The sequence below is a fragment of the Gadus macrocephalus genome, chromosome 8, assembly GCF_031168955.1.
Source record: "Gadus macrocephalus chromosome 8, ASM3116895v1".
Lineage (NCBI taxonomy): Eukaryota > Metazoa > Chordata > Actinopteri > Gadiformes > Gadidae > Gadus > Gadus macrocephalus.
In genome coordinates, this window is record NC_082389.1 from 10,873,922 (window position 1) to 10,899,507 (window position 25,586).

The 25,586-nt window shown below is 49.5% G+C and overlaps 1 protein-coding gene across 6 annotated transcripts in view; it reads right to left on the reverse strand.

Moving 5' to 3' along the window:
* Window positions 1-25,586, reverse strand: part of col15a1b (collagen, type XV, alpha 1b) — a 35,914-nt gene that overhangs the window by 5,327 nt on the left and 5,001 nt on the right. Inside the window, exons 1-39 of one of the 6 annotated variants that reach the window (XM_060058833.1) lie at window positions 21,370-21,654; window positions 20,304-21,317; window positions 19,026-19,213; window positions 18,561-18,770; window positions 17,933-18,085; window positions 17,509-17,583; window positions 16,670-16,756; window positions 16,176-16,290; window positions 15,847-15,893; window positions 15,493-15,696; window positions 15,298-15,324; window positions 14,917-14,979; window positions 14,632-14,709; window positions 14,405-14,464; window positions 13,753-13,881; window positions 11,831-11,884; window positions 11,447-11,482; window positions 11,152-11,280; window positions 10,864-10,923; window positions 10,677-10,712; window positions 10,335-10,376; window positions 10,099-10,161; window positions 9,544-9,579; window positions 9,380-9,463; window positions 8,440-8,502; window positions 7,074-7,109; window positions 6,871-6,933; window positions 5,913-6,002; window positions 4,617-4,652; window positions 4,384-4,437; window positions 4,070-4,126; window positions 3,907-3,957; window positions 3,517-3,583; window positions 3,339-3,364; window positions 3,146-3,244; window positions 2,214-2,349; window positions 2,022-2,086; window positions 1,717-1,845; window positions 1,451-1,543 (exon numbers count right to left, since the gene is read on the reverse strand). In XM_060058833.1, the coding sequence (XP_059914816.1) occupies window positions 1,451-1,543; window positions 1,717-1,845; window positions 2,022-2,086; window positions 2,214-2,349; window positions 3,146-3,244; window positions 3,339-3,364; window positions 3,517-3,583; window positions 3,907-3,957; window positions 4,070-4,126; window positions 4,384-4,437; window positions 4,617-4,652; window positions 5,913-6,002; window positions 6,871-6,933; window positions 7,074-7,109; window positions 8,440-8,502; window positions 9,380-9,463; window positions 9,544-9,579; window positions 10,099-10,161; window positions 10,335-10,376; window positions 10,677-10,712; window positions 10,864-10,923; window positions 11,152-11,280; window positions 11,447-11,482; window positions 11,831-11,884; window positions 13,753-13,881; window positions 14,405-14,464; window positions 14,632-14,709; window positions 14,917-14,979; window positions 15,298-15,324; window positions 15,493-15,696; window positions 15,847-15,893; window positions 16,176-16,290; window positions 16,670-16,756; window positions 17,509-17,583; window positions 17,933-18,085; window positions 18,561-18,770; window positions 19,026-19,213; window positions 20,304-20,685 (3,423 nt within the window). In that variant the 5' untranslated portion in view covers window positions 20,686-21,317; window positions 21,370-21,654. Of the gene's footprint in view, window positions 1-1,450; window positions 1,544-1,716; window positions 1,846-2,021; window positions 2,087-2,213; window positions 2,350-3,145; window positions 3,271-3,338; window positions 3,365-3,516; window positions 3,584-3,906; window positions 3,958-4,069; window positions 4,127-4,383; window positions 4,438-4,616; window positions 4,653-5,912; window positions 6,003-6,870; window positions 6,934-7,073; window positions 7,110-8,439; window positions 8,503-9,379; window positions 9,464-9,543; window positions 9,580-10,098; window positions 10,162-10,334; window positions 10,377-10,676; window positions 10,713-10,863; window positions 10,924-11,151; window positions 11,281-11,446; window positions 11,483-11,830; window positions 11,885-13,752; window positions 13,882-14,404; window positions 14,465-14,631; window positions 14,710-14,916; window positions 14,980-15,297; window positions 15,325-15,492; window positions 15,697-15,846; window positions 15,894-16,175; window positions 16,291-16,669; window positions 16,757-17,508; window positions 17,584-17,932; window positions 18,086-18,560; window positions 18,771-19,025; window positions 19,214-20,303; window positions 21,655-25,586 lie in introns of those variants that run through there. The other 5 variants (XM_060058834.1, XM_060058831.1, XM_060058837.1 and 2 more) reach the window with 5 other exon arrangements.

Sequence of the window (25,586 nt, forward strand, 5' to 3'; positions counted from 1 at the left end):
TTGACATGGCAGAGAACCATAACCAGTTCTACTGCAGGTTTGAGAAATTGGACTACACACAGCAGCTGGAGAAGCTAATGGAGGAGCTCACTACTAGGATGCCGGGCCATGTAAATCGGGAGCTGGGTGCTCTCATTTCTGACAAGCAGACACCAGCGAGAGAGTTAACGGCTGCCTCAGCACATTCAGAAGGATTTTCAGAGGTGCTCCACAGGGCTCGGTCATCTCACCAGTTCTTTACACACTCTACACCAACAACTGCAGAAGCATAAACCCAGACATTACATACATCCAGTATTCTGACGACACTGTCATCATGGACTCCACCAACGCATAAGATCAGTTACAGTCTGAGTTGGCCACTTTTTCAGACTGCAGGCAGAATTGCCTTGATCTCAACATCACCAAAACAAAATAACTAATGATAGAGTTCCGTAAGGCCCCCTCCACCTTTCCCAATCTGACAACCCGCTGATACAGAGGGTTGACACATATAGATAGCTTAGGACAATAATCAACCACAAACTCAACTTCAAAACAAATACTGAAAAAATCCACTCAAAGTGCCAGCAGCGTCTCTTTTTCCTTCGCAAACTCCAGGGCCACCAATCCGTTCTGATAGCATTCTACCGATGTTTCATTGAATCCATAATAACCTTTAACATCACTTCCTGGTTTGGAGCACTGTCCAACATCCATAGGAACCCACTAAACAGTAATCAGCTAAATTGAGCAGCAAAATAATTGGACAACAGCAGGAATCACTCATCAGTAACAAAAGGACCAAGCAAAAAGCAGCACAAATCACCTTGGACATCACACATGCTCTACACAGCCAGTATTGCCTCTTACCCTCAGGCCACAGATACAGAGCCCCTACATTAAAGACAAATAGAGCCCTGTCAAGCTTTGTCCTGGCATCCATAATAATTTGGACCGTCTCCACTCTTTTTTAACACCCAGACTCTTTTATAACTATTATGTATTGTGCCTCCACTATGGAGGTACTATCCATTCACTAGGCTTAGCAAAGATTATTTATCTGCCATATGTCTAGTGTGAGCTGATGGTGTGTGTGTGTGTGTGTGTGTGTGTGTGTGTGTGTGTGTGTGTGTGTGTGTGTGTGTGTGTGTGTGTGTGTGTGTGTGTGTTTATTGTATGTATTATTGGGTATGGACACACCCTGCTGCTCCTCCACATGTGAAGCTCCTAACGGAAGAATAAAGTTCTTTGAATTGAATTGTCATCATTACATATTTTCTGTGTGCGTGTGTGTACATGGCTGTGTGTGTGTGTGTGTGTGTGTGTGTGTGTGTGTGTGTGTGTGTGTGTGTGTGTGTGTGTGTGTGTGTGTATGAATGTATGTATGTGTGTACCTGCCTCTGTGTGTGTTTGTGTGTGTGTGTGTGTGTGTGTGTGTGTGTGTGTGTGTGTGTGTGTGTGTGTGTACCTGGCTAGGAGTGTGTGTCCTCGCTCTTCGTGCTGCTGATCTGCTGAGAGGAGAGGAGGGGCTGTCTGCGGGCAGCTGGAGCAACTGGCCTAGCTACACACACACACACACACACACACACACACACACACACACACACACACACACACACACACACACACACACACACACACACACACACACACACACACACACAAGACAGTTGACAGACCCTCATAAAGGCTCATTAACGTTAACCTTAATGAGCTGCAGCTACTCAGCCGTACCAGCAGGGGCCGCCAGCCACTCAGCGTCCGCAGGTACAACTCCCCGCTCTCCGACACCAGCGCCAGGCTGCCCTCCCTCAGCCCCTCCCCCTCCCGGGACAGCGCCTGGAGCGTCTGGTACGACCTCACCTGTACACACACACATAAACACACACACACACACACACACACACACACACACACACACACACACACACACACACACACACACACACACACACACACACACACACACACAAACAGAACATTAATATTTGAGTGCGAGTTTGAGTTTGTGAGTGTTTTTGTGTGTGAGTGTGACTCACTGGGCTGAAGAGGTCTTTGGCCCCGGGGGATCCAGGGGGTCCGGGGGGTCCGGGGATGTTGACAGCTGTCAATAACAACATACATTTGGTCAGGTTGTGTTGATAGATGATTAATGTTCTTATTTTACTGCTGTTCACAGTGGACATGTCACTGTGCCAATAAAGCTTGACATGGATTGAATTGAAGGCTACCTGCTCCGTAAGCAGGCGGGGGGCCGGGGGGGCCGGGGGGTCCCTTGGGGCCAGGCCGTCCGGACCTTGAACTCCCGGGATGACCTGGCTCTCCGGCCGGTCCTGGAGGGCCCACCGTGCACTCCCCCTTCGGACCCTGGAGGGAGATGTACCTTTAAGAACTTTACAGACTGCTACTTTACAGACCGCTGCTTTACAGACCTTTACAGAACGCTACTTTACATACCCTACAGACCGCTGCCTTACAGACCTTTAAAGACTTCTGCTTAAAGACCTTTACAGACTGCTGCTTTACAGACCTATACAGAACGCTACTTTACATACCGTTTAAGACCATTACAGATTGCTGCTTTACAGACCCTTACAGACAGATGCTCAACTGACTGCTAATTTACGGACTGCTGCTTTACAGACCTTTACAGACTGCTGCTTTACAGAATGCTACTTCATAGACCTTTACAGACCCTTACAGACTGCTGCTTTGAAGACCTTTACAGACTGCTGCTTTACAGACCTTTACAGACCGCCACTTTACAGACCTCTACTTTACAGACCGCTGCTTTGCAGACCGCTAATTCACAGGTCACAACTTTGCAGACCACAGCTGTACAGACCGCTGCCGTACAGAACAATACTTTACAGACCGCTGCTTTGCAGAACGCTACTATACAGACCGCTACTTTACAGACCGCTGCTGTACAGACCGCTGCTGTACAGACCGCTGCTGTACAGAACAATACTTTACAGACCGCTGCTTTGCAGAACGCTACTATACAGACCGCTACTTTACAGACCGCTGCTGTACAGACCGCTGCTTAACAGACTGCTGCTTTACAGACCGGTACTTTTCAGTCACCTCAAAGCAAGACCTTTACAGACCGCTGTACAGTTCATGGCCTGGTCCTGGTTGGCCGTGTTTGACTTGAACTCACCACCAGCCCGGGGCGCCCCGGGGCTCCGGGCCGACCCGTGGAGCCGGTGTCGCCCTTCTCGCCCTTCACCCCCCTGTAGCCCAGCTCTCCCTCAGCACCCTGGGGAGAGAGAGGGAGAAACAACACTGAATAGAGCAGCATAGAGAGAGAGAGAGAGAGAGAGAGAGAGAGAGAGAGAGAGAGAGAGACTCACCAACACTGTATCAGTAAGCAGGGATTCTGTTGCAGAGAAAGAGGACAGGAATCATCATTATGACATCATTGGCCTCTTTTGTGTGTGTGTGTGTGTGTGTGTGTGTGTGTGTGTGTGTGTGTGTGTGTGTGTGTGTGTACGTGCCTGCTTGCTTGCGTGCGTACATGTGTGAGTGTACCTGTCTCTCCAGGTTTTCCTTCATCTCCTTTTTCTCCTTTTGTTGCAGCTACTCTAACACCTGTCTGCTAGTACACACACACACACACACACACACACACACACACACACACACACACACACACACACACACACACACACACACACACACACACACACACACACACACACACACACACACACACACACACACACAGACACACCATTGAGAAAATCGACAGTGGCTTTGATTATCATCTAGTGTATCTTAGCGGTAGCCTGCCTTACATTAGTGTATCTTTGGGATAGCCTGCGTAGCACTACTGTATCTTAGCGGTAGCCTGCCTAGCATAAGTGTATTTTAGCGGTAGCTTATCTTACAGTCACAGCAAACGAGAACCTTCTCACTCACTCCGTTCAGCACCAGAACTCTTCCCGGTGGACCAGGGGGGCCAGGACGACCCTTGGGGGGAGAGAGAGAGAGAATAATTTACCTTATTGATTGACATAATTGATCATAGGATTAATTATATTGACATTAGTGAATAGTATAATTAATAGTATTGATTTCTTACTGGAGGTCCTGAAGAGTTTCCTTTGTCGCCTTTCCTACCAGACGACCCGGGACGGCCCTACACACACCCACACACACACACACACACACACACACACACACACACACACACACACACACACACACACACACCTTTATACTATATCCTATAGAGGATATATATGATATATAGGATATAGGTGGAGGATAAAGTAGATATGGTATAGGGGATATAGTATAGAGGATATAGTATAGAGGATAGAGAAGCTAAAGAGGATAGAGAAGATTGAGAGGATATAGTATACTATATCCTCTATATCCTCTGCTGTCACTCACCGGTCGCCCGGGGAAGCCGTATTCTCCTTTGAGGCCCTGGGGACCGATGGGCCCCTGAAACAAAACAAACAGAGGGTCACAAGTGAATAACACACGCTGAGTGTGTGTGTGTGTGTGTGTGTGTGTGTGTGTGTGTGTGTGTGTGTGTGTGTGTGTGCGTGAACGTGAGCATGTGTGTGCCTATGTGTGTATGTGTGTGTGTGTGTGTGTGTGTGCGTGATCTCTAAACTCACGATGAAGCCAGCAGGGCCTGGAACGCCACGGTCTCCCTGGAAACAGAGAGCATCATGGGAAAAGGAGTCTTAAGACACTATAAACTGGTCAGGGTCTCTAACCCATTGTTCACTAATAGTGATGAGGTGATGGTGATGAGGTGATGTGGTTATGAGGTGGTCATGAAATGATTTGTTTATGAGGTGATGGTGATGAGGGGATGAGGTGGTGTTGATGAGGTGATAGGGTGATGGTGATGAGGTGTTGAGGTGATGGTAATGAGGTGGTGGTGATGAGGTGGTGATGATGCGGTGGTGGTGATGAGGTGATGGTGATGAGGTGGTGGTGATGAGGTGTTGAGGTGATGGTAATGAGGTGGTGGTGATGAGGTGGTGGTGATGAGGTGGTGGTGATGAGGTGGTGGTGATGAGGTGGTGGTGATGAGGTGGTGATGAGGTGGTGGTGATGAAATGATGGTGATGAGGTGGTGATGAGGTAGTGGTGATGAGATGGTGATGAAGTAGTGGTGATGAGATGGTGATGAGGTAGTGGTGATGAGATGGTGGTGGTGAGGTGGTGGTGAGGTGGTGGTGGTGAGGTGGTGGTGAGGTGGTGGTGGTGAGGTGGTGGTGATGAGGTGGTGGTGATGAGGTGGTGGTGATGAGGTGGTGGTGGTGAGGTGGTGGTGAGGTGGTGGTGATGAGGTGGTGGTGAGGTGGTGGTGATGAGGTGGTGGTGGTGAGGTGGTGGTGGTGAGGTGGTGGTGAGGTGGTGGTGAGGTGGTGGTGATGAGGTGGTGGTGATGAGGTGGTGGTGAGGTGGTGGTGATGAGGTGGTGGTGATGAGGTGGTGGTGGTGAGGTGGTGGTGATGAGGTGGTGGTGGTGAGGTGGTGGTGATGAGGTGGTGGTGGTGAGGTGGTGGTGATGAGGTGGTGGTGATGAGGTGGTGGTGAGGTGGTGGTGATGAGGTGGTGGTGATGAGGTGGTGGTGATGAGGTGGTGGTGAGGTGGTGGTGAGGTGGTGGTGAGGTGGTGGTGATGAGGTGGTGGTGATGAGGTGGTGGTGAGGTGGTGGTGATGAGGTGGTGGTGAGGTGGTGGTGATGAGGTGGTGATGAGGTGGTGATGAGGTGGTGGTGAGGTGGTGGTGAGGTGGTGAGGTGGTGGTGAGGTGGTGGTGATGAGGTGGTGGTGGTGAGGTGGTGGTGATGAGGTGGTGGTGATGAGGTGGTGGTGAGGTGGTGGTGATGAGGTGGTGGTGGTGAGGTGGTGGTGAGGTGGTGGTGAGGTGGTGGTGATGAGGTGGTGGTGCTCACCTTGGCCCCCCGGGGCCCCTGCGGCCCTCTGGCCCCCAGCAGGAGGGAGCCGTCTGCTGCGATGGTCACTCCAGGCTCCCCCTTATCTCCCTGGAGCCCGAGAGGAAGGATATCCACACGGATATAATACTGTATGTATATATACTTATAAATATATATGCATACAATAGTATTATATATATTTATTCTACTTCATTTAAGAATGCTCGATTCTGATTGGCTGGGAGGGGTGCATTAATCCGTCATATTGCCCGCTGACTGGTCGGTTCTACTTGCTGCTGACTGAGCACAGTAGATCAATACGCCGCTTGTATCGTTTTCTATCACATACATTTCCAACATGAGGTCCATAGTAAAAATAAACCAAGGAGTGCATGTTTGATCGATCATCATTAAAGCTGACTTGATACGAATGTAGCAACTACGTTTTTAAACTAGTGATCAGATCCAGCCTTGTATGGTTGCTATAGAAACGAGTTACCTACAGCTGAGCTAACGTTATTCACCGTAGTTCTAAAGGGAACTACTTTTCGAGGGAGATGAACTTAAACAGAGTATACATTTAATAAGCATGCAATACGAATAAGAAAAAGGCTAATTATTAAAGTATTTGAATTGTTTTATTATGTTTGCCGGCGCGAAGTAGAATAAACGGAATAATCACCTCAAGGCAGGGCAATAAACAGTTTGATATGCCCGGCTCGCGGAAGGTTACCGCCCTCGACTATGTATATATATATATATATATATATATACATACATATACATATACATATACATATACAATATATATATATATATATATATATATATATATATATATATATATACTGTATATATATATATACATATATAAACACTACTATAGATATAAACTTATAAGTGTTTATATATGTACATATATGTATATATATATATATATGTTATTTATACTCATGTTGTGTTCGGTGTTCCTCACCTTTTGGCCTGCGGCCCCCAGGCCCCCAGAGGGGCCCCCGTCCCCTTTAGGCCCCCGCGGCCCCTGAGAGGGAAATGACATAAAAAGACATACATGCCACACAGATATATACTTATAAATGCATAGATGCAAATGGGTGTGTCTCCTGTCACTCAGCAACTAGAAGGGGCTTGATTGACAGCTGTATGGTGGACGGTTCTTACAGGAAATCCTGCTCTGCCAGGCAAACCTTCAGGACCCTGCAACACACACACACACACACACACACACACACACACACACACACACACACACAGCAAAGTGTCAACTGTGGTGCTGCTAAATAGTGTGTGTGTGTGTGTGTGTGTGTGTGTGTGTGTGTGGGTGTGTGTGCGTGTGTGTGTGCTTGTGTGTGTGTGTGTACTCCCTGCTCCTCAAAATATGGGAAAAAGAGGAGATCCCCGCACAGCTGAAGGATGCTTTAGTCATATCCCTCTTTAAGAAGGGTGACAAGGCGGACTGTGGGAATTACTGTGGTGTTTCCCTCCTTTCCACCATAGGGAGGGTGTTAGCTCGGGTTTTGGCCAATAGACTCACCCCCCTGTCAGAAAGCAACCTTCCTGAGTCTCAGAGTGGATTCCGCCCAAACAGGGGCACTACGGATAAGATCTTTGTTGCTCGGCAGTTGCAAGAAAAGTACCAGGAACATAATAAACCTCTATGTATGGCCTTTATAGACCTCAACAAAGCCTTTGACTTGAGCCTTGTCAACCGTCAGGCCCTCTGGCTGGTCCTGGCAAAAATCGGCTGCCCAGAAAAATATATCCGAGTGCTGCAGCTGCTGCATGACAACATGTCTGCCACTGTACCGACTGGCTCTAGAGAAGAAACAGAACCCTTTCGGGTCTACACAGGAGTTACGCAGGTATGTGTCATTGCTCCATCGCTGTTCTCCATCTTCATTGCAGCCATCCTCCACCTCACAGGGAACCAGGTGCCGCAGGGAGTCAAAACGATGTACAGGACTGACAGACTTCTGAACGTCAACCGATTCATGGCTCAAGGTCGTACCACCACCGTATCCATCACAGAGCTGCAGTATGCAGACCATAATGCTATTGTAGCCCTTTCAGAGGAGGACCTACAGTGCACTTTGACTGCCTTCGCGAAAGCGTACAAACAGCTTGGTCTGGCCATCATCCTAAAAAAGACTCAAACTCATCAGCCACCACCAAACAGAGCACCAGGTTGAAAACTGTGGACCACTTCCCATGCCTTGGCAGCCTCCTTTCATCTAAAGCCACCATTGATGAAGAGGAACACCAAGCAGATGAAGAAAGGAGATTGCTTCCACCAAAAAGGTTCAACCCAAACCCATAATCGCCACTCCCCACTACCCATGCCCACACTGCCCAAGAATATGCGGGTCCAGGATCGGCCACTTCGCCGATGTGTGTGTGTTTGTGTGCGTGCGTCTGTGTCTGTGAGTGTGTCTGTGTGTGCGTGTGTGCGTGTGTGCGTGTATGCGTGTGTGTGTGTGTGTGTGTGTGTGTGTGTGTGTGTGTGTGTGTGTGTGTGTGTGTGTGTCACCACTGGGCCGGGCGGTCCTCTGATCTCGGTGAAGTTAAACACTCCCTCAGTGTCGTTCAGGAGCTGAGAACCACAAAACACACATTGGTTCTTACCCTCATAACAACACACAGTCGTTGGTTCTTACCCTCATAACAACACACAGTCGTTGGTTCTAACCCTCATAACAACACACAGTCGTTGGTTCTAACCCTCATAACAACACACAGTCGTTGGTTCTTACCCTCATAACAACACACAGTCGTTGGTTCTTACCCTCATAACAACACACAGTCGTTGGTTCTTACCCTCATAACAACACACAGTCGTTGGTTCTTACCCTCATAACAACACACAGTCGTTGGTTCTAACCCTCATAACAACACACAGTCGTTGGTTCTAACCCTCATAACAACACACAGTCGTTGGTTCTTACCCTCATAACACACAGTCGTTGGTTCTAACCCTCATAACAACACACAGTCGTTGGTTCTTACCCTCATAACAACACACAGTCGTTGGTTCTTACCCTCATAACAACACACAGTCGTTGGTTCTAACCCTCATAACAACACACAGTCGTTGGTTCTTACCCTCATAACAACACACAGTCGTTGGTTCTTACCCTCATAACAACACACAGTCGTTGGTTCTAACCCTCATAACAACACACAGTCGTTGGTTCTAACCCTCATAACAACACACAGTCGTTGGTTCTTACCCTCATAACAACACACAGTCGTTGGTTCTAACCCTCATAACAACACACAGTCGTTGGTTCTTACCCTCATAACAACACACAGTCGTTGGTTCTTACCCTCATAACAACACACAGTCGTTGGTTCTAACCCTCATAACAACACACAGTCGTTGGTTCTTACCCTCATAACAACACACAGTCGTTGGTTCTTACCCTCATAACAACACACAGTCATAGGTTGTATCAAATGTAAACACGTACTTCCTGCAGGCTGATGATTGGTCCTGGCGCCCCGGGGGGGCCGGGGGGCCCCTGAATACTCAGCCCGCCCTCGCCACGATCCCCCTGGGAAAAGAGCCAGGTCAATGCGTTTGATCACACGTCTGAACAGGCTTATTATAGGACGGCAACAGAGAGCTCCTTACCTTCAGTCCTGAGGCTCCCTTCTCCCCCTTAGAGCCCTGAGCACAGAGAGGGAGTGAGTGCTAGTACTACTACTGAGTGCTACTACTACTAATGAGTACTACTACTACTGAGTACTACTGAGTACTACTGCTACTGAGTACTACTACTACTACTGTGTACTACTACTACTACTGAGTACTACTGCTACTGAGTACTACTACTACTGAGTGTAACTACTACTTCTGAGTACTACTACTACTGAGTACTACTACTATTACTACTACTGAGTACTACTACTACTACTGAGTGTAACTACTAGTACTGAGTACTACTACTACTACTAGTAGTGCTACTACTGTGTACTACTACTACTGAGTACTACTACTACGACCAAGTACTACTCCTACTACTACTGTGTACTACTACTACTGAGTACTACTACTACTACTACTACTACCAAGTACTACTCCTACTACTACTGAATACCGCTACTACTACTGAGTACTACTACTAATACTAGTACTGAGTAGTACTCTACTTCTAAGACTAGTTAGTAGTACTGTACTAGTGCTCACCCTGGCCCCTGGCAGCCCTGCCAGACCGGCCTGTCCCTCAGCTCCTGGATCCCCGCGCTCTCCCTGAGATCATCAGAGACACCAGAGACACCAGTGAGACACCAGACACACCAGTGAGACAACAGAGACACCAGTGAGACACCAGAGACACCAGTGAGACACCAGACACACCAGTGAGACAACAGACACAACAGAGACACCAGAGAGACACCTTAAAGAGTGGAGAGTCTACCTACCTTGACTGACAGCCCAGGTGTCCCGGGGACTCCGTCTTTACCCTACAGTAAGGATGACAGACAGCTCTATCAGCCAATGAAATACCAGAGTGTACTCTCAGCAAACATAAAATACTAGTGATACCATAACAATAGTAATACAGCATACCACATTAATCGAGGGCTAGGATCTCTGCTAGGAATCCTGTCTTGTGTTACTAGTGTTACCTTCCTCCCATGATGCACCTGGGCACCATGTGACTAACAGATCAAACAGGGAATCACCTGAAGTGGATAAATAACTACATTGATGGACATATAGATTATCTAAAGATAGATGCATTATATCATATCATATAATACCTTTATTCCTTGAGCTCCGGGAGGCCCAGGTGCACCCTGGGAAAAAAGAGGGATGAGTTGAGATGGAGAGAGAAATGTTACACACACACACACACACACACACACACACACACACACACACACACACACACACACACACACACACACACAAACAGACACACCCAAACACAAACACAGCTCTACCGACCTGTGCACCACGGACTCCAGCACCGATGAGCAGGTCCGTCTTTCCAGAACCTTCCAAGTCCTTCAAAATACAAATACACACACTTAGTCCTCATTAATGAAACACACACTTTGTCCTTAAACACACACCTTAAGTCCCTATATAAACACACATGTTATCTGCTATAGTCCACAGGTCCATAATAGAACCATGATCTTTTCAGTGTCTTTGTGTATTTAACTCTGAGACCCTTAAACCCCACAGAGCTCAACCTGTTGAAGGACTCTGGTCTAGAGGAACCATCTCCACCTCCAAGAAGAACCTGCTCCCTGGGCCTCCGGGGGGTCCTGGGGGTCCAGGGCGGCCGGCGGGGCCGCTGGGTCCATGGGGGCCCCTGACCCCGGGGGGGCCGGCCACGCCCACAGCTCCACACTCCCCCTGGTGGACACACGGGGAAGGCCTCGGGTTCACACGTCTGTACCGCACCCCAGATTTATATAGTAACAGTAGCTATATACTGTATTTATACTGTATGCATATGTATATGTACTGTTTATACATGATATAAACATCAAGTACAAATGGATAAATCCTCACAAACTACCTTTGGTCCTGCTGGCCCGGGGAGTCCTGACTCACCCTAGGGAGGGAGGGGGGAGGGGGAGAGAGGGAGGCGGGAGGGAGGAGGGGGAGAGAGGGAGGTGGGGAGGTGGGGAGGGGGGGAGAGAGGGAGAGGGAGGGGGGGGGGGGGGGGAGGGAGAAGGAGGGAGGGGAGGGGGAGAGAGCGGGGAGGGAGGGAGGAAGGGAGGGAGGGAGGGAGGGAGAGAGGGAGGGGAGGGGGAGAGGGAGGGGGGGGGAGAGGGAGAAGGCGGGAGGGGAGGGAGGGAGAGGGAGGGAGGGCAGGAGGAGGAAGGGGGGAGATAATGACAAATCCAATAGAAGACTGTACATGATGATGAGGATGAGGATGATGAAGCCTCAGTCTCACCTTCTCTCCCACACCTGCAGGAAGACCTGCTACCCCATCTCTTCCTGGGAGGCCCTGGAAGACAGACAGGTGAGAGCAAACAGGTAAGACAAACATACAGACAGACAGGTTAGAAATACCTACAGACAGACAGGTTAGGGACAGGCAGGTTAGAGATACCTACAGACAGACAGGTTACAGGCAGACAGGTTACAGACAGACAGATTAGAGACAGGCAGGTAACTGATACCTACAGACAGACATGTTAGAGACAGGCAGGTTAGAGAGATACCTACAGACAGACAGGTTACAGACAGACAGACTAGTTACGCATAGACAGACTTTTTTACACACACACACACACACACACACACACACACACACACACACACACACACACACACACACACACACACACACACACACACACACACACACACACACACACACACACACACAGACACTCACGCACACACACACAAACAACCGCACACACACACGGCATACACAACGCATTTGCAAATGCAACCTGAAACATGACCTCAAGCACAAACTTCAGCAGGTCAGCTATTGATTCAGTTAGTCGCACAGCAGGTCAGCTATTGGTTCAGTTAGTGGCTCAGCTAGCAGTTATTTTGACGGTAAAGCTAGTCATTAAGCTAGCATTTATCTTAACCATTCAGCTAGTCATTCAGCTAGCCGTTATCTTAACAGTTGCGCTAGTCATTAAGCTAGCGGTACAGCTAGTTATTCAACCAGCTGCCACAGACAAATGTTCTGTGTGAAGAACCTCTGTTTATAATGTGAAAGCTATATCAGCCTGTTAGCGTGTTAGCTTGTTAGCATGCTGGCGCACTCCCAGGCTGCTAACGGTGTTTCACACACCTGTCCGGACCCCCACACTAGGATGGACCCAAGAGCAGGACTAGAGCGGGACCCCAGATCTGGATCCAAACCAGAACCAGAATCAGCACCAGAACCAGAATCAGCACCAGAACCAGAACTAGTACCAGAACCAGAACCAGAACCCAATCCTAAGATGAACTCTGAACTCAGACCTGAATCACCAGAACCACTGAACCACTGAGGAGGAGGAGGAGGAGGAGGAGGAGGAGGGATCAATAGGGAAAGAACAACAGAGATGAGGGATGGATGATAAATGACTTGATTATTAAAGACACACTCAGACAAGTGTAACATGGAACAAACATGATTAACACATGGTGACATACATGTACACATGAAGATCATCTGAAGACAGCTAGAGATGACAGCAGTAGAGTATAGTAATAGAGTACACAAATGGACAACAGACAATATGTTCATCAGAGAGACCAGAGAAGATTGAAGCATCATTCCTCTCATCCACTTCACTCACTGACAGCAGACCGAGGGAGCGGCCGTTTTAACACCAGTTCTGACAACATACTGTACCTTTATGCACCACAATGTGATGCTAACACCAGTTCTGACAACATACTGTACCTTTATGCACCACAATGTGATGCTAACACCAGTTCTGACAACATACTGTACCTTTATGCACCACAATGTGATGCTAACACCAGTTCTGACAACATACTGTACCTTTATGCACCACAATGTGATGCTAACACCAGTTCTGACAAAAGCACTAAAGCATTTATACAGATGTCATATAGCTTCATGTGTTAGGACTATTCATATAGCTCCATGTGCGAGGACTATTGATAAAGTAGTAGTAGTTATAGTTAGGACTATTCATATAGCCTCATGTGTTAGGACTGTTTATAAAGTAGTAGTAGTTATAGTTGAGACTAATCATATAGCCTCATGTGTTAGGACTGTTTATAAAGTAGTGGTAGTTATAGTTAGGACTATTCATATAGCCTCATGTGTTATGTAGTTATAGTTAGTTAGCTCTATAGCTCCATGAGTTAGCTAGCTGTGTAAAGGTCTCTTACTGGGGTCCCTGGCAGTCCTGCCTGGCCGCGCCCCCCAGGGGGTCCAGGGGATCCAGGGCCCGGGGCGACGCCGCGGTTCAGGGGGTCGTGTCCAGGGGGTCCAGGTGGACCGGGCGGACCGGGGGGGCCCTGAGGGACATTACAGTAAATAGTAAATCATCGGTCTTTAAATGGACTTCCTGTCCACATCATCAGACTCTAGACGGACTTCCTGTCCACATCATCAGTCTCTAGGCAGACTTCCTGTCTACATCATCAGTCTTTAAATGGACTTCCTGTCCACATCAACAGTCTTTAGATGGACTTCCTGTCCACATCATCAGTCTCTAGACAGACTTCCTTTCCACATCAACAGTCTTTAGACGGACTTCCTGTCCACATCATCAGTCTCTAGGCAGACTTCCTGTCCACTTCAACAGTCTTTAGATGGACTTCCTGTCCACATCATCAATCATTAGATGGACTTCCTGTCCATATCATCAGTCTTTAGACAGATTCCTGTCTACATCATCAGTCTCTAGATCGAATTCCAGTCCACATCATCAGTCTTTAGATGGACTTCCTGTCCACATCCTCACTCTTTATATGGACTTCCTGACCACATCCTCAGTCTTTATATGGACTTCCTGTAAGGACAGTAAGGTCAATCTACCCTGAGCAGCTCCGAGACCTCCTGGTCCTCAGATCCAGATCCCAGGGCGTCGGCTCCATACTGGAACACAGGTCAGAGGTCACAGGGTCACAGGTCAAAGGGTCAGCTCAGTTCAGCTCAGTTCAGGGTTAGCATACCCTTAACCTGAGGCTAGGTTAAGGTTAGGTTCATGTTTAGTTGAGCTCAAATAAAGGTTACGGTTCAGTTAGGTTAAGCTGAGCACTCACAGGGACGCTTCGTGATCTTGGTGGTCCTGGAGGGCCGGGGAGGCCCGGTTGCCCTGGTAACCCCACACCACTGTCTCCCTGGAAACAGAGATGAGAGAGCGGGAGTGACACATGGAGGGTGGAGGAGGGAGTGACACATGGAGGGTGGAGGAGGGAGTGAACATGGAGGGTGGAGGAGGGAGTGTACATGGAGGGTGGAGTAGGGAGTGTACATGGAAGGTGGAGGAGGGAGTGAACATGGAGGGTAGAGGATGAAGGCAGATCGACTGAAGGATGGTTGGTTACCTTCTCTCCTTTGGCTCCAACCTCTCCAGCTAGACCAGGGAAGCCCTGAGCTCCTCTGAGGCCCTAGAGGGAGAAACACAGAGAGAGGCTCCACCACTCAGAGAGGCTGGACCTCCACCACTCAGAGAGGCTGGACCTCCAACACTCAGAGAGGCTGGACCTCCACCACTCAGAGAGGCTGGACCTCCACCACTCAGAGAGGCTGGACCTCCACCACTCAGAGGGGCTGGACCTCCACCACTCAGAGAGGCTGGACCTCCACCACTCAGAGAGGCTGGACCTCCACCACTCAGAGAGGCTGGACCTCCTGGACCATGTTCTACAGTTAAGTGCTAGGTGTTCGGTGGATTGGTGATAGGTGTTTGGTGTGCTAGGACTTACTGGGTCTCCAACTTCTCCCTTGCTTCCCTGAATAAAAGGAGAGGAAAGAGGAGAGGAGAAAGGAGAGAGGGGAGGGGAGGAGTGAGGAGAGAGGAGAGAGGAGAGAGGAGACAGGAGACAAGAGAGGCGACAGTGTGTTCAGCGTCAGTCCTGGTTACGGTGTACAGGGTGAGGATGCTCCACTCAGAGGCTCACCGTGGCCCCGTCTCTCCCTGCTCCTCCACTGGGTCCCGGAGGGCCTGTTGGGCCTGCTGGCCCCCGGGGGCCTGGCTGAGCCGGGGCCTCCAGTAGCACTCCTCCCTGAGCAGGAGGATAGGTGCCTGGGGGGCCGGGGAGACCGGGGGGCCCCGCGGGGCCTGGCTCTCCTCTCCCGCCTTTGGGGCCTTCTCCATGGACCGCCTATGGGAGGAGCCCACCGAGTTACCTCATGTCTGACTACGTCATGTCCGACTACGTCATGTCCGACTACGTCATGTCCGACTGAATCATGTTACTGCATGTGTAACTACATAATATTATCCTTCACCTTTAAAACTAAATGTACCTTACCTTTGAACTCTGGCTCCTCCCCCCTGGCCCCTGGGACTGGTACGGACCTGAACACATGACCACGTCACATGACCTCATCACATGACCTCATCACATGACCTCGTCACATGACATCATTACATGACCCCACCACATGACCTCGTCACATGACCTCATCACATGACCTCGTCATATGACATCATCACATGACCTCACCACATGATCTCATCACATGACCTCTTCACATGACCTCCTCACCATCTCCAAACATGAAGCTGGTCAATATTTTATAGATTAGAAATTCCTTATTTGATTATTTTGACATGTTTAAACGGAATGGACACGCCCACCTGTCCTCTCTACGACCTCATTGGCCTCTGTCGAGGTCAGCTGACTAGGATGCTGCTCAGGCTCCGCCTCTGGAGCTTCAGTAGGTGGAGCCTGCACTGGTTCCCGGTCCTCTTCCTGTGGGGGGGGGGGAGAGAGAGTGGAGAGTGGAGAGTGGAGAGTGGAGAGTGGAGAGTGGAGAGTGGGAGAGAGAGAGAGAGAACATGTACATAGTGGATGTATCCATGTATGTGTGTGTTTGTGTATGTATGTGTGTTTTTGTCTTCCTTTTGTGCGTGGCCCGTTTGTGTTCGTGTACCTGTGTGTTTGTGTGTGTGTGTGTGTGTGTGTGTGTGTGTGTGTGTGTGTGTGTGTGTGTGTGTGTGTGTGTGTGTGTCTGTGAGTGTGTGTGTGTGTGTGTGTGTGTGTGTGTGTGTGTGTGTGTGTGTGTGTGTGTGTGTGTGTGTGTGTGTGTGTGTGTGTGTGTGTATGTCTGTGTGTCTGTGTGTGTTTCAACCTGGTATGTGTTGTGTTTCTCCTCCTCTTTGTTCTTCATCATTTCCTCCTCTTTGTCTCTGTCGTCTCCACTGGAATCTCCAGACGCCTTCTCACAGACACACACACACACACACACACACACACACACACACACACACACACACACACACACACACACACACACACACACACACACACACACACACACATATAGTATTAGTGTTCATGTAGTTATATGTGTATATGTGTGTATGTAGGTACATGTATATGTGTGTATGTAGGTACATGTATGTATGTGTGTATGTAGGTACATGTGTGTATATGTGTATGTAGCTACATGTGTGTACGTGTGCATGTAGGTACATATGTATATGTACTTACGTAAGTCTATGTGTATATGTGTATGAAGGTATATGTGTGAACGCAGGCCTATGTGTATATGTGTGTATGACCGTATATGTGTGTATGTAGGTACATGTTCATATGTGTGTATGAAGGTATATGTGTGTATATGTGTGTATGTGTATGTGTGTAACCCCCCCAGGGACAAGGGTTGCAAATTTGTCTTGAGTAGAAACCAGTATGCATGGCATCTATTTTATATTTAATATGAAACAATGTACAATGTATTTGTCCCTGCTCAATAAACTTCTAAATAAAATGTAGGTCTATGTGTATATGTGTTTATGGAGGTACATGGGTGTATGTAGGTCTATGTGTATATGTGTGTATGTAGGTACATTTTAGTATGAAGGTATATGTGTGAATGTAGGTCAATGTGTATATGCGTGTATGTAGGTCTACGTGTATATGTTTGCATGTAGGTCTATGTGTACATGTGTGTATAAAGGTATCTACATAAGGATCATCTTCGTCACATTGCTCCTCAGCTGCCCTCGGGTCGTCTCTGATCACTAGCTGTTGGATAGAGCCCTGGGGGGAGAGAGAGAGAGAGAGAGAGAGAGAGAGAGAGGGAGAGAGAGAGAATGAAACCATGAGAGAGAGACATCAGATTTAACTACAAACACATATATGTGTGTGTGTGTGTGTGTGTGTGTGTGTGTGTGTGTGTGTGTGTGTGTGTGTGTGTGTGTGTGTGTGTGTGTGTGTGTGTGTGTGTGTGTTTGTGTGTGTGTGTGTGTGTGTGTAATGTATACACATATATATGCACCTGTGTGTATCGTATATATATACGTGATTAAGGGCTATACAAATAAAATTGAATTGAAGTGAATTGAATTGAACACACACACACACACACAGAGAAACAAGCGCGTCTTACAACAAACTTGTGGAGCCGCGTCCCGCCTGCGTTCCCGACGAAGATCCCGGCGTCATGAGGGAAGAGGAGGGGGGCCCCTCCCCTGTGGAAAACCGCCAGCTCTGCCTCCCCACAGTCCATATATAGACGTACCTCCGCCCCCTCCACCGCCACCTGTTGGACAGAGTTAGACAGTACAGAGACAGGTCATTAAGGAGCAGGTAGGGGTTAGACAGTACAGAGACAGGTCATTAAGGAGCAGGTAGGGGTTAGACAGTACAGAGACAGGTCATTAAGGAGCAGGTAGGGGTCAGACAGTACAGAGACAGGTCATTAAGGAGCAGGTAGGGGTTAGACAGTACAGAGACAGGTCATTAAGGAGCAGGTAGGGGTCAGACAGTACAGAGACAGGTCATTAAGGAGCAGGTAGGGGTTAGACAGTACAGAGACAGGTCATTGAGGAGCAGGTAGGGGTTAGACAGTACAGAGACAGGTCATTAAGGAGCAGGTAGGGGTCAGACAGTACAGAGACAGGTCATTAAGGAGCAGGTAGGGGTCAGACAGTACAGAGACAGGTCATTAAGGAGCAGGTAGGGGTCAGACAGTACAGAGACAGGTCATTAAGGAGCAGGTAGGGGTCAGACAGTACAGTGAAGCGGGTCCACTGCTCCGTCAGCTCGGGGACGGTGAAGCGGGCGGCGGCGTGGGTGTGGGCGGGCCCCCGCGGCGGCCGGTGGTACAGCAGGATGCTCTGGAGGCCCTGCTGGGCGGGTCCTAAAGCCAGCCCAAGCTCCACCCCCTGCTGGGCGCTATCCAGGATGGAGAACAGAACCCCCCCTCTGGGGCCGCTGGGCCGCACCTACACCACCCAGACACCACACACACACACACACACACACACACACACACACACACACACACACACACACACACACACACACACACACACACACACACACACACACACACACACACACACACACACACACACACACACACACACACACACACACATTGTTACCATTAGATTGTTGTTACTTGGGTCATACAAAGAGTGTAATAACACAAAGTCCCAAAAGAGTGACAGAGAGCAACAGTGTGTGTGTGTGGTCACCGTGGCGATGATGCTGAAGTCCCGGTAGAAGGGTCCGGGGAGGAGAGTCCGGGCCAGCCGGCCCACGCTGGCCTCCTGGCCGAAGCTGAACGCTGGGAGGGAATCGAACCCGCGGGCGAAGGAGACGCCGGGGGGGAGAGGCACGCCCACCAGCGCCATTAGGTCCAGGTGACGCCCAGCCCCTCCGTCTGGGGGGGGGGGGGGGGGGGGGGGGGAGACAGACAGACAGACAGGGAGACAGAGGGAGACAGACAGAGAGACAGGCAGTCAGAGAAGGAGAGAGAGTGAAACAGTGTAAGACTCATAGTGTATGTCTCAACATTTCCTCCAATCCGGAGTCTATCTCCCCTGGAGACACATCCAAACCTCAACACACACGCACTCACACACAGACACACGCACACACACACGCACTCAGGCCCACTAACCCGCGAGAGATAGTTGGAATCTCAAGTTTCATACGAGCATAGTTTCAGTATTTACAGAATCTGGTCCATTAGCAGAAGATTAACGACTCATCCAGAGAGTCCAGAGACGCCCACGTCTAGAACGCTGAGGATTTTGGGGATCGAACCCACAACCAAATCCCACCAATAGAATATTCTGCATATATCCCGAACACACACACACACACGCACGCACGCACGCACACACACACACACACACACACACACACACACACACACACACACACACACACACACACACACACACACACACACACACACACACACACACACACACACACACACACACACACACACACACACACACAGTCTCTCTATTCAGATGAATCTGTGGAGCAGATCGTCTGATGAGCTCAGATCTCCTTTTGTTTCGACCAATCATGCTGGCATGACATTTGTGCACACAAACATGGCCAACAGCAGCAAACTGCAAGAAAGTTTACTGCTCAAATCAAGCCTGTAAAGACTGTAGGATACCCACTGACCCTACTGCTCTAACCCCCTCACTAACCCTCTCCCTCCCCTCCTCTCCTTTCCCCTCCCCTCCTCTCCTCTCCCCTCCCCTCCTCTCCTCTCCTCTCCCCTCCTCATCCTCCCCTCTTTTCCCCTCCCCTCCTCTCCTCTCCTCCCCTCTCCTCTCCTCTCCTCTCCTTTCCCCTCCCCTCCCCTCCTCTCCTCTCCTCTCCTTTCCCCTCCCCTCCTCTCCTCTCCTCTTTTCCTCTCCTCTCCCCTCCCCTCCTCTCCCCTCCCCTCCTCTCCTCCCCTCCCCTCCCCTCCTCTCCCCTCCTCTCCTCTGCCCCTCTCTACTCACCACTCCTCCACAGTTTCAGAGGTCTGTGTTGAGCTCTGGTTCTGCTGCTGTTGGGTCTCTCTGGGACCGGAGTCCTGCCGGGAGACTGGGGCCCTGTGGTCCTGTGTGGGTGGGGGGCCGCGGTGGGCCACTGGGGGGGGCTGGACCCAACAACCCTCTGACTGGCCACCAGGTCTCCGGTGGTCCCTCTACTAGTAAAGCCCTCTCTAGTGCCGCCCGGGGGGCTGGGGTCTGGCCCATCGGAGGGGAGAAGGGAGGAGGAGGGGGTGGAGGAGGGGGAGGAGGTGGTGGTGGTGTCGTCTAGACCTCCAAAGATCAGAGACCACCATTGGGCGTCTGCTGCGGTGACGCAGAGGAGCAGGAGGAGCGAGAGGGTCCCCATCCTGAACACACACTTTCACACACACTCACACACTCTCACACACACTCACACACTCTCACACACACTCACACACTCTCACACACTCTCACACACACTCACCCACTCTCACACAAACTCACACACCCTCACAGGTGCTTGGAGCTGCGGAGCCTTCGACACGCAAGCACACTGCGGTAGGACCGGCTCGTCCCCCCTGGACCCCCGAAACGAAAGAACACGTATAGGGTACAGTCAACACACTCATTCCCCACAATGAGAGGACTCACTAAACTCACCAACGCACTCAACAGAGTTTACACACTCACACACACTGAAAAGTCCCCAATAAGAGAGGACTCACTACACTCACCAACACACTCAACAGAGTTAACACACTCATACACACTCAGCTGAGTCCCCACTAGGAGTGGATCACTACACTCACACACAGCAGGAGTGGATCACTACACTCACACACTCAGCAGAGTCCCCACTAGGAGTGGATCACTACACTCACACAATCAGAAGAGTCCCCACTAGGAGTGGATCACAACACTCACACACAGCAGGAGTGGATCACTACACTCACACACTCAGCAGAGTCCCCACTAGGAGTGGATCACTACACTCACACACTCAGCAGAGTTAACACACTCACACACTCAGCAGAGTCCCCACTAGGAGTGGATCACTACACTCACACACTCAGCAGAGTTAACACACTCACACACTCAGCAGAGTTAACACACTCACACACTCAGCAGAGAACCCACTCAGAGTGGATCTCTACACTCACACACTCAGCAGAGTCCCAACTCAGAAAGGATTCACACATTAAGTCTGACTTGCTCCAGGGATGACATCCTCCTTCCCAGTGTCTCTTCTTTTGGTTGGTAAAGTTCCTCAGAGTTCCTCTCTCGTCCCTCTCCTCTCGTTGTGTCCTCTCTCTCTCGTCTGCCTCTCCCTCTCTCTCTAATTACTCCCGACCCTCCCCCGCCCAATTAGTGATTCTCCTCGCATCCATATGGGTGCGTTTGTCTGTGTGTGTGTGTGCTTCTGTGTGTGTGTGTGTGTGTCTGCTTCTGTTGGTGAGTGTGTTTCTGTGTGCATTTCTGCATGTGTGTGTGTTTGTGTTCTCAGGTTCTCAGTGTTGTCAGTAGCAACCACGCCAGCAGTGCATGTGTACATCTAGTTCCTACATCCCATAGTAATCCTCCTCTGACCAGCTTCAAACGTTCTAGAAAACGACCAACACACACACACACACGCACACGAAAACACACACAAACACACTCACACTCGCACACACACACACACACACACACACACACACACACACACACACACACACACACACACACACACACACACATCTCCCACTCCATCACAGCATCAAAGATCTACTGACCGCTCTGGTAAACAGCTTGAGAGCTTTACCAGAGAGAGAGAGAGAGAGAGAGAGAGAGAGAGAGAGAGAGAGAGAGAGAGAATTTAGTCACCGTTACAAAGAGAAGACTGTTCTGCGTTTGTCTCTTTCTGTAAACAACGACAACGCAATAAGGAGCAGTGTTTTTGTGTTTGTGTCTAAAGTGAGGTGTGTTTGCATTTGTGTGTGTTTGTATCATAATGTATGTGTGTGTGTGTGTGTGTGTGTGTGTGTGTGTGTGTGTGTGTGTGTGTGTGTGTGTGTGTGTGTGTGTTAATGTATGTGTGTGCATGTGTGTGTTTATGTGTGTGTGTGTGTAGTCAGGTGTATGATGGGTGCTAATAAGGGGATTAGGTGGATTAGCCCCCTGGGTAGCGGGAGCGGGGTCAGAGGTGAGGGGGCGTGGTTAACCTGAAGGGTCTCCTTGAGGGTAACTGGGTTCCCAGCATGCAGCGCTGGGGAGGAACCACGGGGGGCAGAGCGGCTCTCTGCCTAACCTAAGGTATCATAGCCTAGCCTTAAGGTTAGCCTAACCTAAGTTAGCTTAGCCTTTAGGTTAGCCTAAGGAAGCTTAGCCTAGCCTTCAGGTTAGCTTAACCTAAGGTAGCTTAGCCTTACCTTAATTATCTTAGCCTAGCCCTTAGGTTAGCATAACCCAAGGTAGTTGAGCCTAGCCTTTAGGTGAGCCTAACCTAAACCCTAACCATTAATGTCATCTGAGGACAGAGTCAGGTGAACTGGGACAGAGTGAGGTGAACTGGGACAGAGTCAGGTGAACTAGGACAGAGTAAACTGGGACAGAGTCAGGTGAACTGGGATTGAGTCAGGTGAACTGGGACAAGGTGTACTCGGACATGGTGAACTGGGACAGAGGTCCCTGAATCAGTAATAATAATAAGTTGTGTTATCGAGGTGCAGACTCCCACATTCTCAGGATGTTGTGCTTCGTTAAGATGGGTCAGCCCCTCAAGGGGCCCCTGGATTCCAGGAGCATTTACCCTTTCACCTTTGACCTCTTTCTCTCACTTCCCGCTCTACCTAGCAACCAGCAACACAATAACTCTAATTGGTTTTTTGTCACGGCCAATCACACGCTTGGTTATGAATTTATTCCCAGAAAGAAAGGTGTGTGTGTGTATGTGTGTGTGTCTGTTTGTGTGTGTGTGTGTGTGTGTGTCTGTGTGTGTGTGTCTGTGTGTGTGTGTGTGTGTGTAGGACAGACATGCAGTTAAATCCTAATTTACAGCAGGAAAGTCACTTAACAGTATATGTTTAGGGCTTTACTAAAAATAGGAACAGGTTGTAATTTAACTTAAGAAATCTGGCGTTCCCACAACATTCTGCGTTGTGTAGAACAGAATTTACCAGAAACAGATTTCTGTCAAATCTAACAGGGCCCACACAAATATGTTCTTTTAGAACTATTTAACATTCGATTATGATCGTTATTGTGTGAAACCAAATTTCATTTTCAGTGTTCCTTGTGAACTGAATAATGAGAAAGCAACACCCCAAGTGTTATAATGATGAATACTTTAATATGAATTCATCACAAATTAATGAGGTCAGCTTGTCTGCTCGTTCAGCGGCACGTTGGCGCCACCTGGCGGCGGTTCATGGAGCTGCACCCACACGCTACATGATTGGAGGACCGCTCAGTTATGAACGAGGGGGAGAGATGGGGAGGGAGGGAGGGAGGGATGGCCGCGAGATGTATACCTGTAGTCTTGTAATTGATTTCATAATGAGATAATTATCGTTGTAACTCCAACCTGGTGATGTCAACACAGGTCAGACTTTGGAGATGATAGTTGTCTCTGTCTGTCTGTCTGTCTGTCTGTCTGTCTGTCTGTCTGTCTGTCTGTCTGTCTGTCTGTCTGTCTGTCTGTCTGTCTGTCTGTCTGTCTGTCTGCTCTTGTCTCTCTCCTTGACAAAAGACGCTTGTGCGCACACACACAAACACACACACACACGCAGACATGCAGACACACACACACACACACACACACACACACACACACACACACACACACACACACACACACACACACACACACACACACACACACACACACACACCAACCACCCTCCAATAGATGAAGGGCTTTATTGTTGCTCAGAAGGAAACATCTGCTTCCACACATTTAATCTCTCGTCTGTCCTCCCCCCATCGTCAGCTCCACCCTACTCCCCCCTAACTCAGCCCTACCTCACCCCTTCTAACCCCTACCTACCCCCTAACTCCCCCCTTCTAACCCCTACCTCCCCCCTAACTCAGCCCTAACTCACCCCTTCTAACCCCTACCTCCCTCATAAACCAACCCTTACCCCATACATGTACAGATATCTATATGTGTTAGTTCATAGACCATAATAACCTAATTTGACAAAATATTTGACCACAAACCAACAGCCCTGATGATGTCCATGTGCTAATAAACCTTGTTCTTACAGTGCTGATAGCCCTGGTGTGTACAGTGCTGATAGCCCTGGTGTGTACAGTGCTGACAGCCCTGGTGTGTACAGACCTGTTAGCCCTGGTGTGTACAGTGCTGTTAGCCCTGGTGTGTACAGTGCTGTTAGCCCTGGTGTGTACAGTGCTGTTAGCCCTGGTGTGTACAGTGCTGACAGCCCTGGTGTGTACAGTGCTGTTAGCCCTGGTGTGTACAGTGCTGATAGCCCTGGTGTGTACAGTGCTGACAGCCCTGGTGTGTACAGACCTGATAGCCCTTGGTAGACTGCTGATCCCTGGGTACAGTGCTGTTAGCCCTGATGGGTACAGTGCTGTTAGCTCTGGTGTATACAGTGCTGACAGCCCTGGATACAGTGTACAGGAGTGATCCCTGGGTACAGTGCTGATCTCTGGCTACAGTGCTGATCCCTGGATACAGTGTACAGTAGTGATCCCTGGCTACAGTGCTGATCTCTGGCTACAGTGCTGATCTCTGGGTACAGTGCTGATCCCTGGATACAGTGTACAGTAGTGATCCCTGGGTACAGTGTACAGTAGTGATCCCTGGCTACAGTGCTGATCCCTGGGTACAGTGCTGATCCCTGGATACAGTGTACAGTAGTGATCCCTGGCTACAGTGCTGATCTCTGGCTACAGTGCTGATCTCTGGCTACAGTGCTGATCCCTGGATACAGTGTACAGTAGTGATCCCTGGGTACAGGGTACAGTGTACAGTAGTGATCCCTGGCTACAGTGCTGATCCCTGGGTACAGTGCTGATCCCTGGATACAGTGTACAGTAGTGATCCCTGGATACAGTGTACAGTAGTGATCCCTGGGTACAGTGCTGATCCCTTGGTACAGTGACAACATGTCCCTGATGTCCTCATCAAGCACCACGTGTCCATAGCCCCACAGATGCCCTTTGTGTCTTCAGAGGCCACATGGTGTGAAAACAAAGCTGAGGATTCACTCTAACATTCTCTGTGGCGGGTAACCATGACAACAATACCATAACCTTCGACAACAGGGAGCCAGACTATGA